This window comes from Panicum virgatum, chromosome 6N (genome assembly GCF_016808335.1).
Source record: "Panicum virgatum strain AP13 chromosome 6N, P.virgatum_v5, whole genome shotgun sequence".
Classification (NCBI taxonomy): Eukaryota; Viridiplantae; Streptophyta; class Magnoliopsida; order Poales; family Poaceae; genus Panicum; species Panicum virgatum.
Window position 1 is genome coordinate 50,689,348 of NC_053150.1, and position 26,473 is coordinate 50,715,820.

The 26,473-nt window shown below is 43.7% G+C and overlaps 1 protein-coding gene and 1 pseudogene across 1 annotated transcript; both read right to left on the minus strand.

Moving 5' to 3' along the window:
• Positions 1-1,507: 1,507 nt before the first annotated feature.
• LOC120678295 (disease resistance protein RPP13-like) lies at positions 1,508-2,676 on the minus strand. Its single transcript, XM_039959423.1, has 2 exons — positions 1,678-2,676; positions 1,508-1,525 (listed from the first exon to the last, which is right to left on the minus strand). Exons 1-2 carry the CDS (start codon positions 2,674-2,676, stop codon positions 1,508-1,510), a joined length of 1,017 nt encoding a protein of 338 aa, XP_039815357.1.
• Positions 2,677-7,363: 4,687 nt separating this feature from the next.
• On the minus strand, positions 7,364-12,894 carry LOC120680163 (annotated as a pseudogene).
• Between the last annotated feature and the right edge of the window lie 13,579 nt (positions 12,895-26,473).

Below are 26,473 nucleotides of genomic sequence, written 5' to 3' on the forward strand. Positions count from 1 at the left end.
TTTAGGTCCCATGGTTGTAGGTTAAACCGACAATATCAAAATTGACTGGGTCGATGCATTGGTAGGACCAATGCCGAGTCAAGTAAAGAAGATCCACGGCGACCGGTTAAACCAACGCTTGGACTCAGAGTCGTCGGTGCAATGGTCTTACCATTTTCCAGAGAGCATGTCAAGCGGCCAAGAGCAAAGTCTTCAACACCGGTTGAACCAACGGTGTGTCGACACAAGGCGTTGGTGAAATGATGTCAGCAGAAGAAGACGAAGTGCAACAACTATATATGAGGCAAACCTATAGTGACCGGTGAAACCGACGCCATGTCAGTGCAAGCATCGGTACATCCACATCAGCATCAGCAGCTGTTAGACGGTCCAACGACTAGTTTTTGACTGTGCGCGACCGGTTGAACCAACGCTACGTGCAGTTTTGGCCCAACGGTTAGCAACGACTATTATGAATTGGTGGCCTATATATATGCCTCACCCCAGATCATTTGAGATTATTGGAGTCGTGAGGAACCCCATACACACTGGAGAACATCTTCAAGCCACCCGTGAGCTTAGTGATCATATAAGTAGTGGCGGATCCAAGAATTGAACATTGGGGTGGGGGGGGGGGCTTATTTCTCCTTCTTCCTCCCTCCCCTCTTTTTCTTCTTCTTCCTCCTCCTCCTCTTCCTCTACTTCATTCATGGCTAAAGAATGTTGGGGGGAGGGGCTTCATGGGATGCATAGGGGTAGGGAGGGGTCCAGCCCCCTGCTCCGACGCTGGATCCGCCACTGTCTAGAGGCATTAGCACAAACTATGTGTGTTAGTGCTAGGATTAATTCTTGAGAGAGTGTGAGACAAATGTGTGCTACCTTATGGATTGGTTCTTGATGAACCATACTTGTACTTGGTGCGCCGGCCCCTTGAAGGTTTGAAGGCTCGCCGGCAAGTCATCGACCCTCTGGCTTGGTGTGGAGTGGCGTTGATGGCTTTGTGCTTGGGACCTGAAGACCCCCATCCTTCATGGAGAAGCTCCTTAGTGGAAAGCAGGATCAAGGTGATCGGGAACTTGGTGTGAGCCCTGGTGGCCTAGCTTTTGTGGCAAGTCAAGGTTTCCCTGAAGAGATTTGGTGGCTGAGAAGTGATACTCTTGATTGCGTGCTTCAACAACGTGGACTTGGGGTAGCTTATTACCTACCAATACCACGGAACACATTCTTGTGTCAAGAGTTCTCTTTCTCTCATCCCCCCTTTATGTTTCCGTATTTTATATTTGCAATTTGTGTGTCTTTATATTCTTAGTGTAGTATCTTGCTAGGATCGGCTATAGGTTACAAAATTCTTTTGGGATGAGAATTTCACACTAGTTAAAGCTTAGTTGCACATCTAGATAACTTGTTCTATTTAAGTTTTGTGCAATTTAGTTGGAGCCATAGGTTTAGGTTTTATGTTGCCTAATTCACCCCCTCCCCTTCTTAGACTAAGAGCACCCATTTCTTTTCAATGCTCTTACTACATGTCCTATATGTTCAAAGGTTCCTACATAAGCAAGATAGATATTCATCAACATTGTTCCCAAAAAATGATACGTTTATTGCAACTGTCTACTAAAACGTGGCATAAAGACGTAGTACATGAAGCAATATTTTATGTCACTTGTTATATATGATTTCTGAAGAAATGAACATTACCTTTTGGTAGAAAGCATAAATAGTATGACCAGCAGATAGCTGCTTGAGCTCTGACACAACACTATCTTGCCCTGCACACAAGCTAGCAATTTCAACTTCTGATGTGCACACTATGATCCGGCTCCCTTTCATATTGTTTGGGAAGGATTTTTTAATCTCATCCCACTCTTCAATGGTGGATAGCCCATTAAGCACAACCAGGTAGCTCTTCTCATTAACATACCCATTGAACTCATGGACCAACTCTTGCCATGTCTTGTCTCCATCCAACAAAGCATCAATCCCTGTGGCTGACTGGAACTGTTTCACCAAACTCTGTAGAAATCCTTTTGGATTGAAAGGCTGCGTCACCCTAACCCATGCCCGGCACGAGAATTTCCTTTGGATATATGGGTTCTCGTATGCTGCCCTGATGATGGACATCTGCCCAAGAAAGCCACTCGTTCCCCATATTGCAATCACTCGAAGCTTCTTGTCCTCCTTGTCGATGAGTTGATTGAGATCCACTTTCACAGTATCCCTTGCTTCGTAGATGCCGAATATTGGTGCCGCTGCAATATTAGACTGCTCAGTGGTGGTGGTAGGCTTGAAGCCGGCGCTGTGGATGAGTTGGTACTGCAAGTTTCTCTGGTTCATGTCCTCCACCCTGGCTCTGAGCCCCTTCATCTCCGCCGTAATACGGTGCCGCTCTAGCATGGTGCGTGTGAGGCGCCACCCAGATGGTTTCTCCCAATGAACACTGTATTCTTGGAGGCAATCCTCCACATCGTGAGCAAGGCTGCGGAGTTGCCTCACCCTGCTCCTAGGTACCTTGCGATAGTTCTCCTCCTCTTCCGCATCCCTCAGGGTAGACTGCATCTCTTCCAGCTCGTCTGCAAGGAAAACCATATCACGCTTTGCAACCTGCGTCAACGCAGACTCCTCGGCGATGGCGGCCTTGGCCCCGCTTAGCAGGCCGTTGAGGACCGCCTTGCCGACGCTCGCCACCGCCGCCTCCATTACTCACCCTCTCCTGTTGTGGTGGTTTTGCAAATTTGCAATGGTGGTGGAAGTGGAACGGCTAATGCTGCGTGGGGTACATGTGCAGAAGCCGACCTTAAAAAAAGTTAAAGAAGAGGATCTCAATATCAGGACAAGCAAGTAGCCACTTTTGTATCGAAGACTTGACTTGGCCGAATGATGTTGAAAGTGATCGGATACTCTAGTCTAAGAGGGGAGGGTGTTGACACAGAATCGCGCCAACACACCCGAATGCGCTAGAACACGCAGGAGATCGTCAAAACGATCTGAACCAGCAGAACCCTTGCGAACCGGTCTGACCGGTTCCACAGACCAGTCTGACGGTGTGGAGCAGAGAACTGCGATGACCTAGAAACGCGAGCTTGGGAGGGACCTCGTCAGAGCTCGCGCAGCTAGGGTTGCTCTGAGGTCGGTAGGCTACTCAGAACGCCTTCGAACGCCGTCGAGACGCAAAAAGAACAAAATTAGGGTTTGGAAAAGCTAGGGTTTGAGAGGAACAAAAAGTAGATGTATTTTGTATTGATTCGATTGGGAATACCTCAATCGGCCTTAGCCTTTATATTTATAGGCCGGAGAAGTCGTACCCCTTCTCCAAGTCGGATTATACAAAGTTTCCACAAATAAAAATAACTCCTACTCGGACTAAAACTAGGCAGACCGGTCGGCCTCTAACTTGCCAAATTTGGCTGTCAACAGAGGGGTGAATTAGGCAACTTAAAAACTTAACCTAAGGCTCTAACTAGTTTGCACATACAATTAAACTATTGCAACTATCTATATGTGCAACTATGGTTCTTCTAGTGTGAAACTCCCATCCCAAAAAGAGTTTAGCAACATATAGACAATCCTATCAAGATACTATTCTATGAAAGTAAAGGCATACAAAAACTGCAATAAGTAAATGAGCAAGCTTAAAGGAGGGATTAGAGTAAGCAAACTCTTTGACACGAGAATTTATCTCGTGGTTCGTTTAGCCACAAAGGCGCACCTACTTCCATGTTGTTAAAGCACTCACAAAGAGTATTGCTTCTCGGCAATCAAGTCTCTTCCAGGGACACTGAGTCACCACGGTCACCTTGATTCCGATTTCCACTAAAGAGCTTCACCAAGAAGGGTGGGGTCCCCACGTCCCCCGCACAATGTTCGCCGACGCCGCTCCACATCAAATCGGTGGGTTGAAGACTAGCCGGCGAGCCACCAAGGCTCCAAGGATGGCCGGCACACTGAGATATAATTTGGTTCACTCAAGAACCAGCTCACAAGGCTCAACACCTTTCTCTCTCACTCTCTCAATAGCTAATTCTAGCACTAACACTCACAAAGCTTGTGCTAAATCTAAGAATTTGATCAATATGCACTTGGATGGTTTGGGGATGTTCTTGGGTGTGGGTATGATGTTTTGGAACTCCAGCAACTCCAAAATGGCCGGGGAAAAGACATATATGTAGCCCACAAACTTGAAGTAGCCGTTTGTAGCCGTTGAGGCATTTCTGCGAGTACCATCGGTTCAACTGATGTGGGGGGGCGTCTGTTTAACCGGTTTCTCACAAACTGAAGCTCGCTGTTGCGCTTCTGACGCGCTGTCTGCTGCTGACTCAGCATCATCGGTTTAACTGGTGCTGAAGAGATCTGACTTGACTTTCCTGCAGCGCTGACGTCATTGCACCGACGCCTTGCTCCGATGCACCACCGGTTTAACTGGTGCTGAAGACCTGGTTTCTGGCCGCTTGATATACTCTCTGGACAACGGTACGGTGAATGCATCGACGCCTATTTCTTGACCGTCGGTTCAACCGGTGCTACTGAGATTTCTTGACTTGGTCTTCATGCGCTCTGTCCAATGTACCGATGCATGTGCGTCGATTTATCTGATGACTATCGGTTAGACCAACTGTTTCTTCATCCACTTGTCCAACTCGTCGCGGCGATCATTTGGACACCTCAAAATATTTTTTTCACTATGGTTTGAGTGTTTCGACGGTGAATTGGACACATCTCTACGGCAAATTGGTCACAATTGATTTTATCTATGGGACCTAAAAATCCTATAAATGTGATCTCATAAACTTGTTAGTCCCATTGATTATGTTGTCACACAATCACCAAAATCACAAACAATGACCTCACGTCATGTTCCTTACAGATGTGACCAAGTCCAAAAAAATACTAGTATTTTGGCCAGTAGACTACAATTATGGTACACTTTCTATGGCTGGACTAGAGGCAAAATGCACTGTACACACGGTGGCGGTGACTCGTCAACTGTGTGAATTAAATTGAAGAACCTTGCAAGGCTGACTGCAAGTGCTGATAACGGTATTCAACTCGATGGAGCAGGTACTGCCAACGCTAGGTTCTGAACGAGATGCCAATCATTAGTTAAAAACTGAAGCGATAATATATATACTCCAAAATTTTCGGAATGACTTTTTAAAATGGAGGGAGTACTTTTGAAGACTTGACCACTGAGCTGGTATCCAAGTCCCTAAAAACAAATGTAATTTCAATAGCATCAAGCGTCCGTCTGGGTTCTTCTTTCCTCCTAACGGACGGGTGATTACAGATTCTTTTTTCGCGAACATACCTGAGCACGTATTTCATTAAGAGAAAAACAAATGATTACAGATGGCCCAACAGCTCCCGTAAGGACGACGAAACCGCCTAACCCTTATATATTTTTTTTAGAGTTTTCTAATCCTTGTTATTTGGGCAACTAAAAAAAAGTTCGGGGTGACCAATTGGGCTTTTTCAGTGCTAATAGCATCATCGTGTCACCCGTCTTCAACGGGACCTCACATGCAACGAGGAACTGCACGTGAGATGAAACGTCCGATCACGGTGCCCACCACGTGCCACTCGGTAAAAACAAAGGTGGAAATTAGCTAAACAAGATCCAGATCGCAGCTTTGGCTTCTTGAGGGATTAAAAGCTTCATCAAGTTCCAGACCGGACCTGCAAGGCTCCACGGACCACGAGCCAAGTGTGCTGTGTGCATTATTTTTCTTTTCCCCAGAAAAAAACCAAGCCTAGTGTCTGGCCTGTGCCTTCTCGCAGTTTCAGAAAAGAAGAGAGACGCAAGAGAAGAGGCAGAGGGCGCCATTGGAGCTCTGCTTTGCAATTTCAGGGCATGGTGGGGCCGAGAGGCGATGCAGTTGGACAGAACAGGGTTGCGCGACGGTGTTGATGTTCACGGCACGCGCGCGGGGTTATTGTCGGATTTCCGTCAGGCGCCTTGAACCAGAATGGAACAGGAGCGCAAGAAGCAGAGCAATCCGGAGCAGAGGAGCACAGCACAGCCACGATCCCAACAGCCAGCCGCTGCTCCGCTCCGTCCAGTCCGCGCCCGTGCAACCCCCACCTCTGCTTGCGCTCCCTGCCCGTCTCCAACGCACGACCGCACACCGTCCTCTGCTTAAGGTCCACTGTGGTCTTTAAACTCGTTCAAAGAACCTCAGTTTGGGACTTCGGAAAACTAATCTCTCACACAGAAAAATCCATACAGTAAGAGTCTTTTCGGTATTAGAACAATTGATTGAAGTAAACATATTGTATTTGTACATCGATATGGCACTGCAGAATGGCAGTGTGTCATATCACAAGAACTTGCAATGGTCGCACAGACAGCAGAATAACTTAAATGGACTAGAACGAAACAGGGCACTACGAATGGAAGTTTAGATTACAGCAAATCGTCAGTATACAAAAGGGAGGGAAACAGGGAAGCAGAAAAGGAATACTGTCTACCGTAGCTCGGCACAGCCTCCCTTCAAAACAGTTTTTTTTTTTTTGGGATTCTTGACAAGCTCCTCCTGCACGTTCTTCCTGGAGTCGATACCCCATCATTTTTTGGCGGGCCGAACGAGCAGCCCCAACACAATAAGATAGAGACAAACTGCAAGTTTCTTAACGGAAACTTTCTAGCTTGTAGCGTGGGGGTTGATGGTTATTGGTGGCCTGGCCAACTTGTGCAAAGCACGTGAGCTCACAAATCCAAGTACCCCATGTGATAGCTCCACAATCAAGGAGTCATCCGAGCCGGCCATTTTAATTGCTCCCTCTGATGGCTCCAAGGCTAGCTCATAGCTTACATTTTGTTAGACTTAGCAATAGCAGCTTCCCTTTTAATTTCGTTTTGATAAATCATGCACGCATGTTTATGTTGGTTACAAGTTTGGCAACCAATCAGTGATCCGTATTTATATATTGCGATATTATTAGAGAATTACATGCAAATTGCAATAGAAAAGCTTATTTAGGTGGCAGTCATAATGGCATGCCATGTGATTCCTCGTTGAGGTGTTTTTCTTCAGATCTGGAACTATGGAATTCTCAATAAATTTGACGTCTGCAGTCTGGCAAGGATTAGCGAAGAAGCTGCCATATAAAAGTTGAACCTGTGCTCCTTAATGCAACCTCGATCTTGTCCTCCTTCAAAGTTAAAATGGAGTGCGAAATGCCTGCGTGTTGATGGCATTGGGACCTGAGCGAATCGTCTCAGTTCAGGTTCATTGCGTTTCCTGACGAATAATCAATCGTACGGGCACCTGACACCTTGCAATTTCGCCAGTAGACTTAGGGAGTAGAATACCGACGTCAAGTCAAATGCGTGCATAGATGAGAGAGCAAGGCGCATGTGAGGACTGAGGACGCCTCGATGGAAGTACAATACACAACGAAGCATCAAGTAAAACTGATTACACAGAGACGCCATAGGCAGGATACTGAGTTACTAACATATCTTAACTATATGCATTCTTGGAAAATACAGGGGCAGTAGGGATGGAGATTAGCACACACATCAAATGTTCACCACAGAAGGGTAACAAGGATGCAGCAAAAGCAAATGACCTGGCACGATCAATGATGACTGACTCCGCAACACCTCACCACCTCTTCAAAGTGGGTCCACTTGGATTCCTAGCAAGCTGGGCCTGCAGGTCTACCATGAAGTCGTCCTTGTAAGTCTTGTTGTCCATCATAAATTCCTTGAGGCTTGGGAGAAATGGTAATCCAGAAAACAGCCCTGTGTTGGTTTCTTCAACACTACCACAAAAATCCAACCGCTCAAGCTGAAGCATCGCCCTGTCTTCAAACTCCACTGATTTGAGACCGTCTATGTCATTCAGTTCCAGCACCATCAGACTTGGGAATGCTTCTGGATGGAAAATGAGCCGGAGGTCTTCACCTTGAAACGACTTCGCCCACAGAAGTAAGCTGACCAGGTTCGGTAGCTTCCCAAGGACTTGGAGTGCGGTTTCGTGCTCCAGTATCCTAGAGCTCCTTAGTGTCAACTTCACAAGATTGTGCAGCCCCCCGACCCATCCTGGCAATTCGACCAGATTGCCGTACAGCTTGAGGCTCTGGAGGTTGTTTGGAGGGGAGGTCAAGCCATCCAAACAGCCATGCAAACCTGGCATCCCAAGTGACTGCACTAGCAAAGATTCCAGGCAGCTGAGATTCGCAACAACAGAACAGAACTCCTGACCATTTACCTTGCTGATGCCGGTCACAGCTAACTTGCGCAAATGGGCAAGCATTTTTAAGTCCCGTAAGATTGTCCTGTTGACAGCAATATTCACAAGACCCAATGTGCGCAGGGATTTTAGTTTCCCGATCCCTCTTGGCATGTGGGTTGGAACCTCTCCACTCATCAATAAAGGGAACACCGTGCAGCAAAAACACATGCAGATGTCACGCTTCTTCATGTCCAGATCCAAATCCAAACCGTCTTTACCTTTAAGAGTTTGAGGTCCACAACAAGCCACACAACATACCAGCAAAGATACAGTAAGAATGCATGACTTGTTCTTGAATACTTTTGGTAGATCTTCACTCAAATCTTCGAGTAGGTCCATCTCATGTTGTCCAATGCCCGCAACACGAAGATACTGTAGCTTCCTAAGTTTGGTGATGGTCTTTGGAAGTTTCCATATCCGTGTAAATGCAAGATCTAATGTCTGCAGTTGAGTAAGATTACCTATCGAATCTGGCAAGTGAAAAATACGTTGACATCCTCTTAGAGAAAGGTATCTAAGGTGACGGAGCCTCCCTATATTCTCAAGGTGATGATCAAATAGACTTGACGTGCCTTCCAAGTCCAGCACCCGCAAGAACCTCATCTTCTCAGAAATGAAAAATGGCCTCCATTTCCCAAACACCGTTAACGAGCGTATGCGGGAAAGATCAACTGAGCTCTCAAACTCACTCTTATCTCCCTCCCAGTTGGTGCTTATGACAAGGTGGCGAACTATGCCTTGGGTGTTTGAGCTGCAACCTTCCTCCATTCTAAAAACAAGATTTTCTTCAATTGACTTTGATATGCTAATCTCACGCATGAGATCATGGACCTGGCAAGAGTCGATTCCTTTTCGACTATTAACTGATAGTTGAGATGGTAGGATCATGCTCCTCTCTATTAGTTCCATGAAGTACTGGTCAGCTACTTCTTCTGGGGACTTATCTCGAATCTCCCTAGAGTAACCTTCTGCACTCCACCGTCGTATCAAACGTCTTCGACTAACCTTGTGATCTTCAGGAAAGATGGACATATACAGGAAACAAGATTTGAGATGATATGGTAGACCATCATAACTTTTACCAAGAATTGTTTTTATGGCCTCAAGCTCCGGGTTCATTTCCAATTCAGCACTAATATGCTCATTCAATTTCCTCCACTCAACTGCTACTTTTGGTTGGTTTGCCAAGAAGCCACCAATGGTGACTATTGCAAGGGGAAGTCCATTGCACTTCTTCAAGATCATTTTGGCCTCTTCGATTAATTCAGGATGTTTACCCAAATCTTTGGCCTCTTTAAATACCTGAAATCAGTAGAATTTAAGTTGTTTGATTAGAAAATACTTATGAATGGTATGTGTGTAGTCTTTACTTATTTATTAAAATGTCTATGATACAACTATATTAGCTTTACGGCTATCCAAGCATAGACCTGCAAGTTATGTTGTCCTTATATATATATATGCTATAATGAAAGTTCCACACAAATTATAGGATTATAGTGTAACAGTACCTTTCTTGCAAAGAGGTCTTGTGCATCCTTGTATTTAAGAACTTTGAGCTTGTATATGTTTTCTTCTTTCTTTGAACAATGTTTTGCTATACTCTCTTCCCTTGTGGTCACTAAAATGCAGAATGACGTATCCAATTTAGGGAAGCTCTGTATTATGTGGTCCCATTCTGCCCTATATGACACATCATCAAGAACAATCAAGCACTTCTTCCCCTTAAGGAGCCTAGCTAACTCTTTAATTAATGCTTCGACTCCCATCATTGCTACAGTGTTTCTTGTTCCGTGCCCAAAATCCATTGCTCCCTTTTTTCAGAGGAAGACTGCACACTTAGCTGTACAATTAAGCTCCTAAGAAACTCCTTGAGAATAAAAGGGCGCATCACCGTGATACAAGCACACTTCTCAAACATAGCAATCAACTTCTGGCTTTCATAAACATCTTTGACTAGGCTAGTTTTCCCAAGACCACCCATTCCCCACACTGAGATCACTAAAATGTCTTGAGTAGATTGGTTGCAAATAAGTGTGACCAGCTCAGACTTTTCTTTCTCTCGCCCAATAAGTTGAGATTCCTCAAAAGCACTTGCCATAGTTTTACGGCGAGTAAGGCTTTTTGTGTCCACCTTGCTCTGATCGCCTCCATCGGGTTGATTTCCTAGTATCTCATTTGTACTTGTTGAGGCTGCATTTGAGCTAGATGTTGGCATCGATAACTTTTGTGGACACTGAGGACCCTAAACATAAGCATACAATCAATGACAATATTGTAATCTCGATATTAAATAATATTTTCTCTAGAAAATAAACTGTCTTTATCGTAAAACTATAATTCATTGCAGACAAATGTTGATGCTTGAGTATTAAAAAGGCTCGAATACTTAGATAAGAACAAGAATATAATTATATTGGAGGCTGGCATCACCACCATCACGCTCCCAGTTCCGGCCCCGCCGCGGTATCGAAGAAGTCTGCGATGCGTGCATCGGGGTCCCAAGCGCGCTCTCGCAGCGTGGTCTCCAGCCTCGCGTGCGCGACCACTGCCAGCACCTCTTCGCCAGGGCCCGGCCTGCGTCCATCAATCGCTGAGGCTGGGGCGACGAGGAACGGGTGTGTGCTTGTGGAGAGAGAGAGAGAGAGAGGGCCGGGGAGATGGCCTTTGAAGGCAAGTAGTGCCGTGCTGGATGGCTGACGTGGTCCGAAACCAGGGTTGTTTCGGCTGGGTGGTAATTCGTACGGTTTCGTTAGTTGGCATGTGTAAGATGTCTAGTTAGATGAGGGACCAAAATCGGACTATATATAGTAATAAGTTCAGGTAGAAAAACACACAAATTTATCCATAAAAGAAAAATAAAATGGATTTATAGAAGGAAAAGATAATGCTGCTGCGGAACATTCCCAAAGCCAATATGTGACTTTGAGGCACTGCAGGGTAGACTGGTGATGCTAAGGGCACACGCACCCAAACTGCCAGATCGGCCTTTACATTTAATTTGTTTCCGGCCAAGAGAAAGGTATATATGCACATATAGCTCACGTTATGCACCTATTGTTTGCTATGGGATCTATCACGTTAAAAAAATCCGTTTGGGGATCACGTTTTAGGTTAGGGATCCATCACGCTATGGCTAATTGCAAGAGATTTTGCCTAATTTTTCTGTTTTCCAAATTATATATATATATATATATATATATATATATATATATATATATCCTATTACTTCCTAAAATGTAATATATAATAGTAGACATCTAGATCTACGTAAATGTACGGTTCACACATTCACTTTAAATTATGGTAAAATATCCTCTACAGTGAGTAGTCCTTAGAAATGTGAATCAATACATTGTTTGGTGTGCCTATAAAGATGTGGCATAAAAAAAATAGTAGATCCAACAAGCTGAGATCGTAATAATGAAAGAATAAAAAGAGTTAGCACTAGTTACTTAATTAGACGATTTCTGATCGAAGGAAGAATTGTACCTCATGGAAAGCATAAATGGTCTGATCAGTGGACAATTGCTTGAGCTCCATTGCTTGGCTTTCTTGCCCTGCACATAGGCTTGCAACTTCAACTTGTGAACTGCAAACTATGATTCGGCTCCCTTTCTTGTGGTTCGGGAGACATGCTCTAATCCCATTCCAGTCTTCAAAGGTGGACAGGTCACTAAGCACAATCAGGTAACTCTTCTCGTTTACGTATCCAGTGAACTCCTCGGCCAACTCTTGCCCTGCCTTCTCGGCCTCCAGCAGAGTTGACACCCCCACAGCTGATCTAAACTGCTTCACTAAGCTCTGGATGAAGTCATTCGGATTGAACGGATGCAAGACCCTTACCCATGCCTGGCATGGAAATTTGTTCTTGATATCTGGGTTCTCGTAGGCTTCCCTGATGATGGATGCCTGCCCAAGGTCACCACTGGTTCCCCACACAGAGATGACTCTAAGATCCTCACCCTCCTGGTTGATCAGGTCAACAAGATCTGCTTTTGGTTTGTCATGCTTCGCAGCACGCCGCGCTTCATCGATGCCGAATATCGCTGCAGCTGTAATGCCGGACAGCTCAGCGGCAGTTTCAGGCTTGGAGCCGGCACTCTTGATGAGCTGGTAGCGAAGGTTCCTCTGGCTCACGTCCTCAACTCTGGCTCTCAGCTCCTTCATCTGCTTGGCGATGCGGCGCCGCTCCCGCAACGTGCGAAGGCGCCACCAAGATGGCTTGTGGAGATGTACGGAAAAATCTTGGAGGCAGTCCTCGGCGTCGTAGGCCACGTCACGGACTTGCTTCACCCAGGTCATGAGCACCTCGTGGTCGTCTCGCTCGCCATGCGCGGCCCTTAGGAAAGCCTGCATCATCTCGAGCTCCTCCCTGATGAAAGCATGATCGCGCTGGATGCCGAGCTGCAAGGCCACCTCCTCCGCGACAGCGGATTTGGCATAGCCGAGCGCTCCATCCAGCACGGACTTGCCCACGCTCAGCGCTGTCGCCTCCATGGCTCTCCTCTCCGATGTGCTGTGTGGGTGGAAGGAGCTGCTATTGTGCTATTGCTTGGTGCCGGTCCAGAGCCCAACCATGGGTTAAAAACAGGAGCTCGGCTGCAAGGCCGAGCAAATTGTCAGTTTCTTATAAAAGCTTGTCGGAGATGCGAACAGAGCGGGGGAGTAGTCACGTGAGGCCTCAGCGAAGAATGCAAGTTCATCGCCTAGGTACTTGTACTATATATGCTACTCGAGTAATATGTTTCAACTGGTACTATATATGCCATTGTTGCAAATAATGAATTAAGTAGGCTCTGTTATGAAACAAGCAGTTACATTGGTGATCAATTATGAAGTCCTTATATGTAAACAACAAGGGAATCCAACCACCTCGAAAGAGTGCCTCCAAGGGGTCACCCCGAAGGGGTGTCTCCAAGAGGTCATGATGTCTGTTCGATGGGTATATATTGTACACAACTCATCAATGAGAATCAATCTTTTCATTCCACAATTCTCACTTCTAGCAGGCTCATTACATTCGTCTCGCGATTTACGACTCATATAAGGCAAAATGGAGCAGGTTTGGTCCTGCCTCGATTGCCTTGTTCATTCCATCACAAATTCATGATCATTCGGCAGTGCTCGTGTTCACTCTGAGCATCTTCTGCTCGAGCATTCAATCAAGCTCCGGGTGCATGTAAAAGGACACGTCAAGGCCACCTCCTCGGCAAGGGCCGATTTGGCATAGCCAAGTGCTGCGCTCAGCACGGACTTGCCCACGCTCAGCGCCGTCGCCTCCATGGCCCTCCTCTCGAGTCTGCTAGCTGTGTGGATGGAGCTGACGCTGCTAATGCTTAGTGCTCATCCAGAAGGTAACCATGGTTTTAAAAAGAGGAGCCCATTAGCTGCAAAATGAAGCAGCTGACATTTTTCATGAAGACTTGACCTACTTGATGAAGTCCTAAAATTAAACTTTATTATTCAAATCCTCATCATGAAGGCCACAACGTTTTGCTATACATGTTCACATGGGAGCTGTTGGGCCAACCATGTGGTCGCTTCATGGCTTGAAAGGCTAGCTCATAGCTTGTATTTTGTTAGACTTAGCAGCTTCCCTTTCAATTTCCGTTTTGATAAATCATGCGATCTGCAGGACAATATTGTTTATACGGAATACGACGATGTCCGCATTACATGCGACTTGCAATAGAGAAGCAAATTTAGCTGGCAGTCATAATGGCATGTCATGTGATTCCTCTATGGCTCTAACAAGGCTGCAGAGGACTTTTTTTATTTGCAGAGCGCTAGCGTATTGCAGGTTTACTGTGACTTTTTTTAAAGCATGTGAGTCAACGCGCGAAGAAGCCACCTCCTGGCCTCGAGAAATCTAGAAATTAAATGTGTGATCAAACAAAATAGCAGTATTGATGTCGGTAACATGTGAGCTCCACAAATTATTCCATGGGTGATGCTTTTCTTCTGATATGGAATTATGAGGAATTCCAAGTTAGCCAAGTTACCTTTTAAAAAGTTGAACTTGTGATTCTTAATGCAACCTTTATCTTATTCTCTTTGAAACTTAAAGGGAGAAGTCCACTTTACACCCTTAAACTATCACAAAAGTCTGATTTTCAACCTTTAACTACAAAATTGGATAACAAAGACCATCCACCTGTTGAAACCGGGCAAATTTGGCCCTTTATGTGGTTTTGAAAGTGGTTTTCTATTTTGTGAGAATTAAAACTATTCAAATTTTAACTAAAAAATTTATAAGTAATTCATTTTAAATAAAAAAGTACAAAATGGGTATAAATTTTTTTCTGAAAATGTAACCTATGTATTGGTCCGATACTTTTCAGTTATTCAGATCTAATTTTTTATTTTCACAATATTTAGTTGCTTGTAATTATGTCTATTGTTGTTAAATAACTAAGATTCCAATAGAGCAATAACAAATAGGTTACATTTATAGAAAAAATTTGGTACTAGTTTCATATTTTTTGATTCAAAATGAATTAGTTTTCATTTTTTAAATCTAATTAGAATTTTGTATTTTTTTTAAAAAATACAAAACTAACTTGGAAATCACCCCAAGGGCCAAATTAGCCCGGTTTAAACAATTTGATGGTCTACGTTATACGGTTTTATAGTTGAAGGTTGAAAATCAGACTTCTGTGATAGTTGGAGGGTGTAATTTAGACTTCTCCCAATGTTAAAATGGAGTGTGAAATGGAGCCACCCACAACTAGGAAAACGGTTTTAGGAGCGGGTAAAAATATATTTTTAGTGGCGGGTGCGATTCCCGCTCCTAGTTCTTGCATTTTTAAATGTTATTTTTAAGGTGGATAACACGCCCACCCCTAAAAATGTTAACCCATTTCCACTGATGGGTGGGTTGACCCACCCCTTAAAATGCATGTCCAGGAGCGGGTGCGGGGGTGGCCCGCCTCAAGAAATGAGTTCCTAGCCTGCCAAAAAATTCACCATACGATTCTGTTTCTCACTATTTTTTAAAATTTGGATTCCCGCCAATTTTAATCTATCAAAATAGTTTGCGATTAAGACATGGAATACATTTGATAAATATAAATACTTACGCATGTGTAAATCTCTCTTCACCCTCATATGCTCACATATATAGTACCCACATTACACGAAATTTAAAGGCTGCTTGTGGCACAAGAAGTTCTGTCGGTGGGATGAGCCCCTCCTTTGGCAACGTAGAACTGGTAAGCCCTATTGTAATAAGAAAGAAATAGGAAATTAGTTTATATATGTATACTTATGGAGAATTAAGCATGATGTACATATGAAAGATAATAAGTGCACTCACAATCCTACGATGTTTGTAAATTCTTTGTATCTACTCTTTGACCAATTCAAGGAGTCTAATACAAGAACTCTTTCACGCTTTGGCTGCAGTACAAAAGCAATCCAGTAATTCTTGGAAAAATATTATTTTTAGGTTTGGATCGGAGTAATTATTTATTATGTCAAATGATTTAAATTAGATTGATCAGATGTGGTACGATATAAATATGAAATCCATATCTTGTCATAATGTCATCATCACATTGGGACCTGAGGGAATCGTGTCAGTTGAGGTTCATTGCCTGAAGAATCCACCACCTTGCAACTTGTCCAGTTGACCTAGGGAGTAGAGTACCGACATAGCCCTTGTTTAGATGGCTTCAAAATTCCAAAACTTTATAAGATTATTCATCACATTGTAATCTTTGAACGCATATATGAAATATTAAATATAGCTAAATAAAATAACTAATTACACAGTTTATTTATAATTTACGAGATGAATCTTTTGAGCCTAGATAACCCATGGCCGGACAATAATTACCAAATAAAAAAATACTATAGTGTTTTACAGTTTACCAAATAAAAAAATACTATAGTGTTTTACAGTCAAAAGTTTATGCATTTAAACAAGGGTCTAGTAATAAATGAGAGAGAGCAGGGCACATGTGAGGACACCTCGATGGAAGTTTGCGAGTGAAGCATGTGAGGACATGTGGAAGCACATGTGAGGACACCTCGATGGAAGTTCGCGAGTGAAGCATGTGAGGACATGTGGAAGCACATGTGAGGACACCTCGATGGAAGTTCGCGAGTGAAGCATGTGAGGACATGTGGAAGCACATGTGAGGACACCTCGACGCAGTGAAGCATCAAGCATGCATGTGACTGTCGGTGTCGAAGTTTGCGAGGAACTCAATTAAGAACTAACCTGACAGCTAGCGGTAGAATAATCCAGAAGGCAACAACGTACCACTAGCAAGAAGAGGAAAACTCGGCTAAAAAGCCGGTTAGCTATGTCGACATTTCTAAGAACGCGTTTTCAAGGCTGTGGTATATATGCGTTGGATTTCCAGCCAGCATATAGAATTTTAAGAAATACACATAATCCGCGTCTCTATAATAATCGATAGGAATTGGTTGCAGTTTCATCAGCGACAGAACGACTTCAGATGAAAACAAAAAGGTTTCAGGGAAGCAAGTCACTCACAGCAGCAATCACTACCTTATCTGCTGCTTAAACAACAACGGAACAAGCTCAACAGCGGTTCTGCCGCGATGTGGTTGTGGTGATTGAATACACCGGTAAAAGGTAAAAGTCAGGTGAAATGGCCAGGCAGGGGAAAACGAGTGGGTTTGGTTATTCTGCTCCTGCAGAGGCCTGCCTCGTCTCATGAGATCCTCTGCTTGTCAATTCGAATGTGAACATCTTTGGGTGGAGCATCCGAGATCCTCTGCTTGGTCAATTCGATTGGACTCTGCCGCCGGCCTGAGCCCGATCGCTGTGTCATCCTGCAATGGGCATGTTTTTTGTTCATGATGACAGGGGAAGTAGTAGGGAAGCTGCAACATTTTACTAGCAGAAGACAATGGGCATTATATTTTTGCGGCGAGCAAAATCACATGGGAGTTAGTTCAGGCCTTGTTTTGCTCTTTCATTCCCAAGGTGAAAGATTGTATTCTAAATCAATCCATAGAGAGGAGTTGCTCTTGGTCTGAAAAAAATGGTGACAATACGATGGCTACTGCATTTTCCTTTTCTGAGATGGCATGGTAAAACGCACTACGGTTGTTGATTATGGTACAGAGATGAAGAAAACAACCAGCGATCATACAATACAAGTATGCGTTTCAATGTAGAATGAAGCATGCCAACTGTTTGGACACAAACATAGGAGGCAAAGGCCTAGTTGTACATGTTTGCGAGTTAGAAGGAAAAACACGCACGCATGCACACACGAGTAGCACGAGATGAAGAAATTAATACGTACATCAGTTATTACGCACACTCCAGTCTTTGTACATCATTATGATGAACATTATTCTTATAAATGACCTGTACAATTCATAGTCCACCATCAGTCTTTGTTTAGCACAATTAGTGAACTGAACATTTCACTTCCATCCTCGTCCACCAAAACTGTTGTTTCAGATCTTGATACATTTTATTGCTACCCGGGTGGATAGAATACCGAGAGAGATGAGCCTCATCAAGAATTTGTTTCCGAAGTTCCAAATTTTTAGGCACCACTAACCGATCTTTGAACCAAAGTACTCCCTCACTATCTTGATGAAAACATACAACCTTAGGATCATTTTCGCCAAGACTTTGCCTAATTTTACCCATACCAACATCATCCTTTTGAGCAGCGATAATTTGATCCCAAAGTGTAGGTGTGAGGGTAATATTGGCAAGAGTACCCTTAGCTACAATTTCCAAATTCAACTTTTCCATTTCTTGGCATAGAGTTTGATGCTTCACCGTGGCTGAGATGCAGTTGCAATTCGCCTTTCTACTCAAAGCGTCTGCAACCACATTAGCTTTAACTGGATGATAATAAACTTCCAGGTCATAATCCTTAGTTAATTCCATCCACTACCTCTGGCGTAGATTCAACTCAAGACTCTTGTGGTCCGTGTATATGTGAACAGGATTGCCCAAAAGATAATGACACCAGATCTTCAAGGCATGCACCACTGCTGCTAGTTCCAAATCACGAGTGGCATAATTCTCCTCATGTTGTCTTAGTGCTCTGGAGGCATATGCAATCACTCGACGGTCTTGCATGAGGACACAACCTAAACCTGTATCTGATGCATCACAATATACCTAAAAGGGTCAAGTAATATAAGGTTGGGCCAACACAGGGGTAGATGTCAAAAGCTTTCGCAAAGTTTGAAAAGCCTGTTCACAGTTGTTATCCCATATAAACTTCACTCCTTTCTTGAGCAATTCAGTCATGGGCTTAGTAATTTTTGAGAATTCCGAAACAAAACGCCAGTAATATCCTGCTAGCCCAAGAAAACTCCGAATTTCTGGAACAGATGTGGGGGCTTTCCAATTCAAGACATCCTGGACTTTACCAGGATCAACAGAAATGCCATCCTCAGATATGACATGCCGAAGAAATTGAACCTTCTTGAGCCAAAATTCACACTTATTGAATTTGGCGTACAACTTGTGCTCTCTAAGTCGTTGGAGAACAATGCGGAGATGCTTGGCATGATCTTCTTCGTTTTTGGAATATACAAGAATGTCGTCAATGAAACCTACGACGAACTTATCCAACTCCGGCATAAACACCGAGTTCATAAGATACATAAAATGTCCATATACTCATAATGTCCATATCTGGTGGAAAAAACCGTCTTGGGAATATCTTCGGCTTGGATTTTTCTTTGATGATAACCCGAGCGCAGATCAATTTTTGAAAATACCTTAGCCCCAACTAACTGATCAAATAGGATATCAATCCGGGGAAGTGGGTACTTATTTTTGATTGTAAGCCTATAGTCCACACACATACTGAGGGTTTGATCTTTCTTTTTAACAAAGAGTGCCGGACAACCCCAAGGTGAAGTGCTAGGACGGATATACCCGTTATCAAGCAATTCCTGCAATTGCTTCTTTAACTCTGCTAGTTCATTGGGTGGCATCCGATAAGGTCTTCGAGAAATTGGTGCCGTTCCCGGTTGCAATTCAATGGAAAACTCCACATTACGGTCCGGTGGCATGCCTGGTAAATCATCCGGAAAAATATCCGGATATTCACACACCACGGGTATATTGACCAAATTTTTACCCTCGGTGTGATTCACTGTATGTGTCAGTGATACATGGTCTATTAGAGTCAAGGTCATAGAACAATGAATGGGAGATTTGATGTGCACCAAATGTAAGAGAGTGTCCAAGAGAACTCTATGTATTTTCATCCAATTCATGCCAAGTATAATATCTACTTTCTAAGTCGATAACATTATAAGATGAGTGGTAAAATGCTTCCCTTGTAACTGGAGGGGCACTTGCCTGACAATTTGATTAGTAACTAATTGTCCCCCGGTGATGAATACTATACGGCCTTGGCATGTTTTCCACCTCCAACCCAAGTCTAATTGCACACTCCTTACTAACGAAGGCGTGAGATGCACCCGAATCAAATAACACCGTAACCGGGTGATCATTTATTGAAAACGTACCCGCCATTACTTGAGCTACCTCTGGAATACTTTCAAGTGTGGTGTAGCGGACCTGTCTTGGCTTGAAATGAGCCACTTTCGGCTTCTGATTCTGCTGGTTGGAATTTTGGCCTTGCTTCGGTGGCATCTGGCAGTCACGTGCAAAATGACCAATTTGCCCACAGTTGTAGCGCGGAAATAAATTTGGGTGCACCCCCTGTTGTGGTACTTTCTGCACATTTTGTGGAGGAACAGGAGGTCTGGCTGCTCCCTGTGGCTGTGTGTACTGAGGTGGCCTATATCCTCACTGCTGCTGTAGTGGCCTATACACAGGTTGATGCTGATAGGGGGCTCGCTGTGGCCAAGACTGCACAAGACGAAACATCTATGGGGCATTGCTAGAGGACCCAACTACTGGTGCCTTTCTTTTCTTTTCCGCCTTGTGAGCTAGGTGGGCGTCCTCTTGAGTGATAGCCCCATTGATTAGCTCACTAAAAGTGTTAAACTGGAACATGGCCAAGCGATCCTGGAGCTTACTATTAAGCCCTTGCCTGAAACAAGCCTGCTTCTTCTCATCTGTATCCACGTGATACCCTGCATACTATGATAGGGTATTAAAGGCTTGGGCATACTGCATCACATTGTTATTGCCCTGTTTCAGGGCCAGAAACTCAGTAAGCTTCCTTGGAATAACCCCTGCAGGGATATGATGTGCCCTAAAAGCCGCTTTGAACTCCTCCCAAGAAAAACGAGTGCCAACAGGAAACATAGCCACATGATTATCCCACCACGTGCGTGCAGGACCTCTAAGTTGCTAGGCTACAAATGACGCCTTGTCATTGTCATGGTACGGGTACAAAGTGAACTTGGACTCAATAGTCTTGAGCCAGCTATCAGGCTCCAGTGGTTCATCTGCCTAATGGAAAAGCGGTGGCTGAGTACCCAAGAACTCCTGGTACCCATGAACAGGCGGCTGGTGGTGATTGTTATTTCCTTGCTGCTGCCCAGCGCCTTGCTGCACGAGTTGGCGGAGGAGTGCCGTCTGCTCATCACGCCCAGTCAGCATGGCTGCAATTGCCTGAACCAAGTCGGGAGGCGGCGGCGGCTGGTCCTCTGAACCGTTGTCTGCCATTCTGCAATTGACCATGATTGAATTAGTCGTAGTATCCCGTTTACAAAAAATAATCATGATAACAACTAATATTCAACTCATGGAACCATGCAGAATGTAGAGTACTGAATTAAATTGGCCCCAATCCCGGAATGTCTGGGCTTCCAAATCCGGAGACTCCGGGGTTTCAACCGGAATGTCCGGGTCTTTCCGAAAACTCCAGATTTTTAACCGGAATCTCCGGGTGTACATGCGTCACAGGATGAAATTTTACAACCCTCGCTTCCTCATTGGTTAACAAACCTAAGTCACGTTCTAGAATGCAGTTTCACAATGATGCATGACATAATGCATGATCGTCCTACGTCCCTTCCAACAAAATCTGCCAATCCAATATAGGGCAATATACGCGGTCTTGTAGTGGTGCACATACGCACTCTCCCTAATATATAGCTAGTCGTTTTGTACTCGTCCTAACTCACGCAATCGTTTATTAGCGTACCTTCAGAAAATGACAATTCATATATCCAAACCCCTCATGTTCGCACTCATAAGAACATCATGACCAATATAGTTAGCAAGAAGATAAGTTTTTCAACAGAAGATAACATGCTGGAGGTCAGGAGATATATTTATAGGGCCACCTATTATAACATAACCAGGTACTATATAGGGCTACTATCGATAATTCCTTCGTACAACTGAAACAATCTTCCTCCTAAGTTAAAAATTCATTTTTAATTTTGAAAACTTTAAAATTAGTCATACTCGCACCACCTCCAGAGTGTTTCGGCTCTGATACCAGCTGTGACAGAATCGCCAAATTAAAACTCTAAATTAAGTGTAAAGGCCATCATTTGAACACATCAGACACATTAGCTTAATGGTTTAATTTGACAGTTCTTTCGCAACCCACAGCCGATCGAAACAACACTGGTAGTCCAATGCGAAGGTGGGCACATATGGCACAATATGACAATACTTGAAACCACTCTTACAATACATAGTATAGTACATTAGTTTTTACAAAACATGCTCGAATACATAGATATTATACAAGTCTGTCTGCCATTTATACAAAATTTTGATAAACATAAAAGCTGCCAACTATGATACATAAGTGCGACAAAGAATTGCACATTCAGCTCACGAATGTGCAATTCAAAGATCAACAAGGCTAGACATCTGGGTCCTCGACGTTCCACCCATCCGCGTCCTGATGAACAAACTTGACACAGCATGGACAGAAGTCTACGTATACAGGTCCTGGAATCATGTTTCAAAAATACCCTGAGCAACTAATACTCAGCAAGACTTACCCGACTATGGGTATATTTAGCCCTTAACTAGACATGCAAGGCTTTTGGCTGGTGGTTTTATTTGCCAAAAAGCATCTAAGAGTAAATCCTTATTTTCAATATTTTAGCCAAATTAATAGTGAGTAACTATTTCTCTATGGTTTGCATATCTACAACAACTAGTGTGGAAAAACAATTGATGAGATACAACAATATTAACCATCCCTTTTCCTTCCATTTTCTTACTACGATGTGACACGGTGATCGAGGTGCTCCTGTCTGAGAGCGACTGACGGTGAATCGATCCGATTTAACCTTGCAACTTGGACCTAACCAACACGGCCCGTAATTGCCCCGTCGGACTATACGAACCAACCATTCCCCTCCCCGCCTCGAACTACAGAACCGCCCCACCTGCATATAGTCAGCCGAGCCCTACGAGAGACCACCAAAAGTAAACATATACATCCCAATTCTCTGCGGCCACTCGATTGCCCTAAGGGATAGGTAGAAGTTTTGTACTTTCGAAGTGAGGCAGTACTAGGCTTACCGGTTTCGACTACCTCCTACTCCCGGCATGTGGTTAGTACTGTTCAAACTCGATCAGCAGGGCCAACAACGAACGGTCCTTAATCAACACAGACGGGGTTAACATTCCCCGCCCGGCCTCCACTTCCCTTTCTTTCCTTCATAGTCCAATATTCCATATACTCAAATTATAGAGACATCCTAAATCTCGTGAGTAACAGGAGATTACTCGACTTCTACCGAGTCCTATTTAGCATGGCAAGGCTATCAACCTACACATACTAGTATAAAACTTATGAAACCTAGGGATTGTGCATCTAGGTTTTCATTCAACTCAAATGAACTTAATGCACAATTACTTAATTAGATACATTGCATAATTTAAATTAGGGGTTATGCACCGGGGCTTGCCTTCGGGCTGTTGGTCAATATTAGGATCAGCTGGGCCTTGGGCCAAGTTCTCCTAGCTCGCCTCCTGAACATGCTCCGCCTGTGCTTGTGGCTCCACAATCGCCTCACACACCACTTCGCCGGTTGCAGTTTCTACATGTATGCATATGACATGAGTATGCAAATATGATATGCAACATCAACTTAATAATACTCAAGTATAAACACTACGAATTTACCCAACCTTACACCCAATAGTCCTGACAAAACCCGGAATATCCAGATTTCTGTCCGGAATCTCCGGATTTCCCGGAGTATCCAGGTTAAGACCCGGAGTTTCCAGGTTTCTTACAGCTTTAAACCCCAAAACTGAAATTCTTACCGAGGAAAAACTAACCCACCAAAACTGAAACCCTTCTAGACCCTAGTCGAGTGACTCGTATGGAGAAGATTGACCAAAAGAAAAACACCTAAAACACCATAGAACGATCGATCGGGCCAGCCTAGCTTTTAGTACCTTGAGCAAGCTTTTCTTGCAGGAAAACTTGAAAATGAAGCCACCCCAAGGTGGAGCAAGTGGGAAAGATGATTCTCCACGCAGACAGAAGCTCCTTTAGCCTTGGAACCAAATTAAAACGGAAGATTTTGGAGTCTAGGGCTTAGGGGAGAGGGAGGGCTCGTGAGGGAGAGGAAAAGAGAGAATAAATGGTGTGTTAACGTTTGGGGCAGTAAAAGACCAACTACCATGATGTGCGTTCAACTGACTGACTCTACCATACGATACCTGGAGGGTATTGTTCACAATCTTCTGGTGGAAGTGAAGAATACTTTCATCATCACGGATTTTGTGGTCCTTGATATGGAAGGTGATCTGGGTATATCTCTGATTCTTGGACGGCCATTTTTGAGAGACGCCAAAGCCATCATTGATGTCGGAAACGGAAGAATTAGCCTCTACATCATGGGAAAGAACGTGAAATTAAGGTTCCAAAACAAGAAACAAGAACTGTTCCTGATTCATGAGGATGACAAGAGAGATGGGCTATATGTTGAACCCGGCTAGGAAAATTGGGAGGTCCATGAGCCTCCAACAGAACCAGCTTGGGAAGATTGGGAAATTCATGAGCCTCCAACCGATCCAGAATGGGAGGAAGGGGAGATCCGTGAGTCTCCTCCAGCACCAGACTGGGAGGAAGGAGAAATTCGCGAATCACCAACGGAGTCAAAATGGGAGACCTACAGACAACCATCCCAAGATCTCTCTCCCGCACCGCCTACAACACCTAAGAAGACCAAAAAAGTGTGGCGCAAGAAGAAGACGTCGTTGTCCACCACTACTTCTCTAGGTATGGACGAGTCGACCTCAACTTAACCAGGTATGGAGAAAGGTCCTTCTCATTAGACCCTAAACCAAGAGCTAGCTTGGGGGAGGTTTCCTCCTCCAAGTCAATTATCCTTTACTGCTTTCTTATAGTTAAAATAAAATAAAAATAAAATAAAAATTTATTTCCCTTTTTATCATATGCTTATGATCTGTTAAACCTCTCTAGAGTTGAAAGGATGAAAATTTTCTCTATTCTGCTCATTTCGTCTGTCTAGTTTATAATCTTAAGGCTTTCTTAAATTTGAGTTTGTTGGCTTGATGAACTTCTTGCTAAAAACCCGTCAGTCCTTTGGGTTGCATATGCTTAATCCAAGTCTAGATTGTTGTGAGTTTTGATATGGTAATTAGAGCAATACAATCTTCTTTCTAAGATATGCTTAAAATCTGGAGTTTTATTTTTGCAAAAAAAATAATAAAGGCAAGTTCCTCAATGATGATAAATACCTACCAGAGCCATATGACGAGTGTTGAAAAAAAACCTATCCATATGCTGCTTGTTACTTTATTGTGTTTTGCCAAATTGTGTGACCCTAGTAAGAGTCTTTTCATAATTTGTGATCAAGATCACGTACACGTCCATTTCATATGCGAAATTCCTACACTGGGATTTAGCATTATCCATCATTTATCCATGCAAATAAAAATTCCTTGTTTGGTCCATCATCACCCTCTCCATGTTATAAATGGTGTGGGCTATATATTAAAAAAATGCATACCCAAAGAAGGTATGCCACATGCCCCAAAAAGGCGAGTCAAAAATAAAAGATGCATGCCCAAAGAAGGTATGCCACATGCTCACAAGGCACGTCAAAAAAAAATAAATATAGCCCGTGTCCATGAAAAACAAAGGAGAAGAGATGATCCTTGGCAAGGGATTAGTCATACCATCATTCCATTCCGCACACACATGCACATCTTGATCACATTTGTATGATTGGATTTCTTCATGGATCTGCTTTTTGACTTTACAATACATGAAGTGCAAGTAGGCCCCTTCTTTTATCCTACCTATGAGCTTCACAAAAAGCCCTTTAAGTAGGAAAGGGAAAGGCTTTATTGCCGTGGTGAGAAAATAATCATTGAGTGATTCGAGAGAGTCATTTGAGGAACTTTGTCCTGTTATCAAAAACCTTTTAAGAAAAACCTCCAGATGGATTGCTGATCTATGAATAAAGGAATATAGCTCTATGCACTCTTCTAACTCTCAACAGCTCAAGACAAGGAGAAGGCTAAAAGCCCCATGGATGAGTATAGGATAAAGCAGAGGTATGTGAGCCAACTTATTCAAATTCATAGAGATGCTATTCTGTTATAAACTCTGACATGATAAGATAAGTATGACTTAGAATGATTTTCTGATCAACAACCTATTTTGTCATACTTTGCTCAGGATGAGCAAAGGACAGCTTGGGGGATCTTGTTGACGCTTGTTAACAACCAATTTTAAGCGTCAATTTGATCAGAAAATTTTTAGAGTTTAAATATTTCGTATGCTTTTTTATCCAAAATAAAGTAGAAATCCACTATGCTTAGAATTTATGCAAAGATAGAAAATAGGACTAAAGTGCAGGTTAGGAGGACCTTATGATCCACGGGAAAAATTGTGGATCAATTAGAGTGCAGAATTCAGGCTCACATGGATCAAAGGGACCACATGCAGCACCTAACCGACATACCAAAGGTCCAGGCATGTGGCAAAGCAACAAGGAGACACATGGTGGCCCACTAGCACAAGGGGAGGCCGGTGGGGCCCACCTAGCGGTCAGCCGACCACCCTGGTCGTCCTAGTGGGCTCGGGCTCCACCGCCTTACCCCCTTTGCAGGCAGCTTCGTGGCAACTTTCTTAAGTCGGTTCTAGCTGCCACGCGTCGTACAAGCAAGTGCACGTATAGGCCATTGAGCTCCCCCTATAAATATGAGAGGGGGTAGAAATGAGGTAGAGAAGACAAGAGCTCAAGAAGCACTCCTCTCATTTTCTCTTTTGAGTAGTTGTAAGGCTAGTGGAGCTTAGGTGGAGTAGTCATCGGGTCGCTGGACATTCTTCAGGGAATAGGTATGTGTTCGCTACTAGATCTCT

What these genes read in the sequence shown, in the direction of transcription:
- LOC120678295 (XM_039959423.1), bottom strand. Translation starts at nt 2,676, where the DNA reads ATGGAGGCGGCGGTGGCGAGCGTCGGCAAGGCGGTCCTCAACGGCCTG.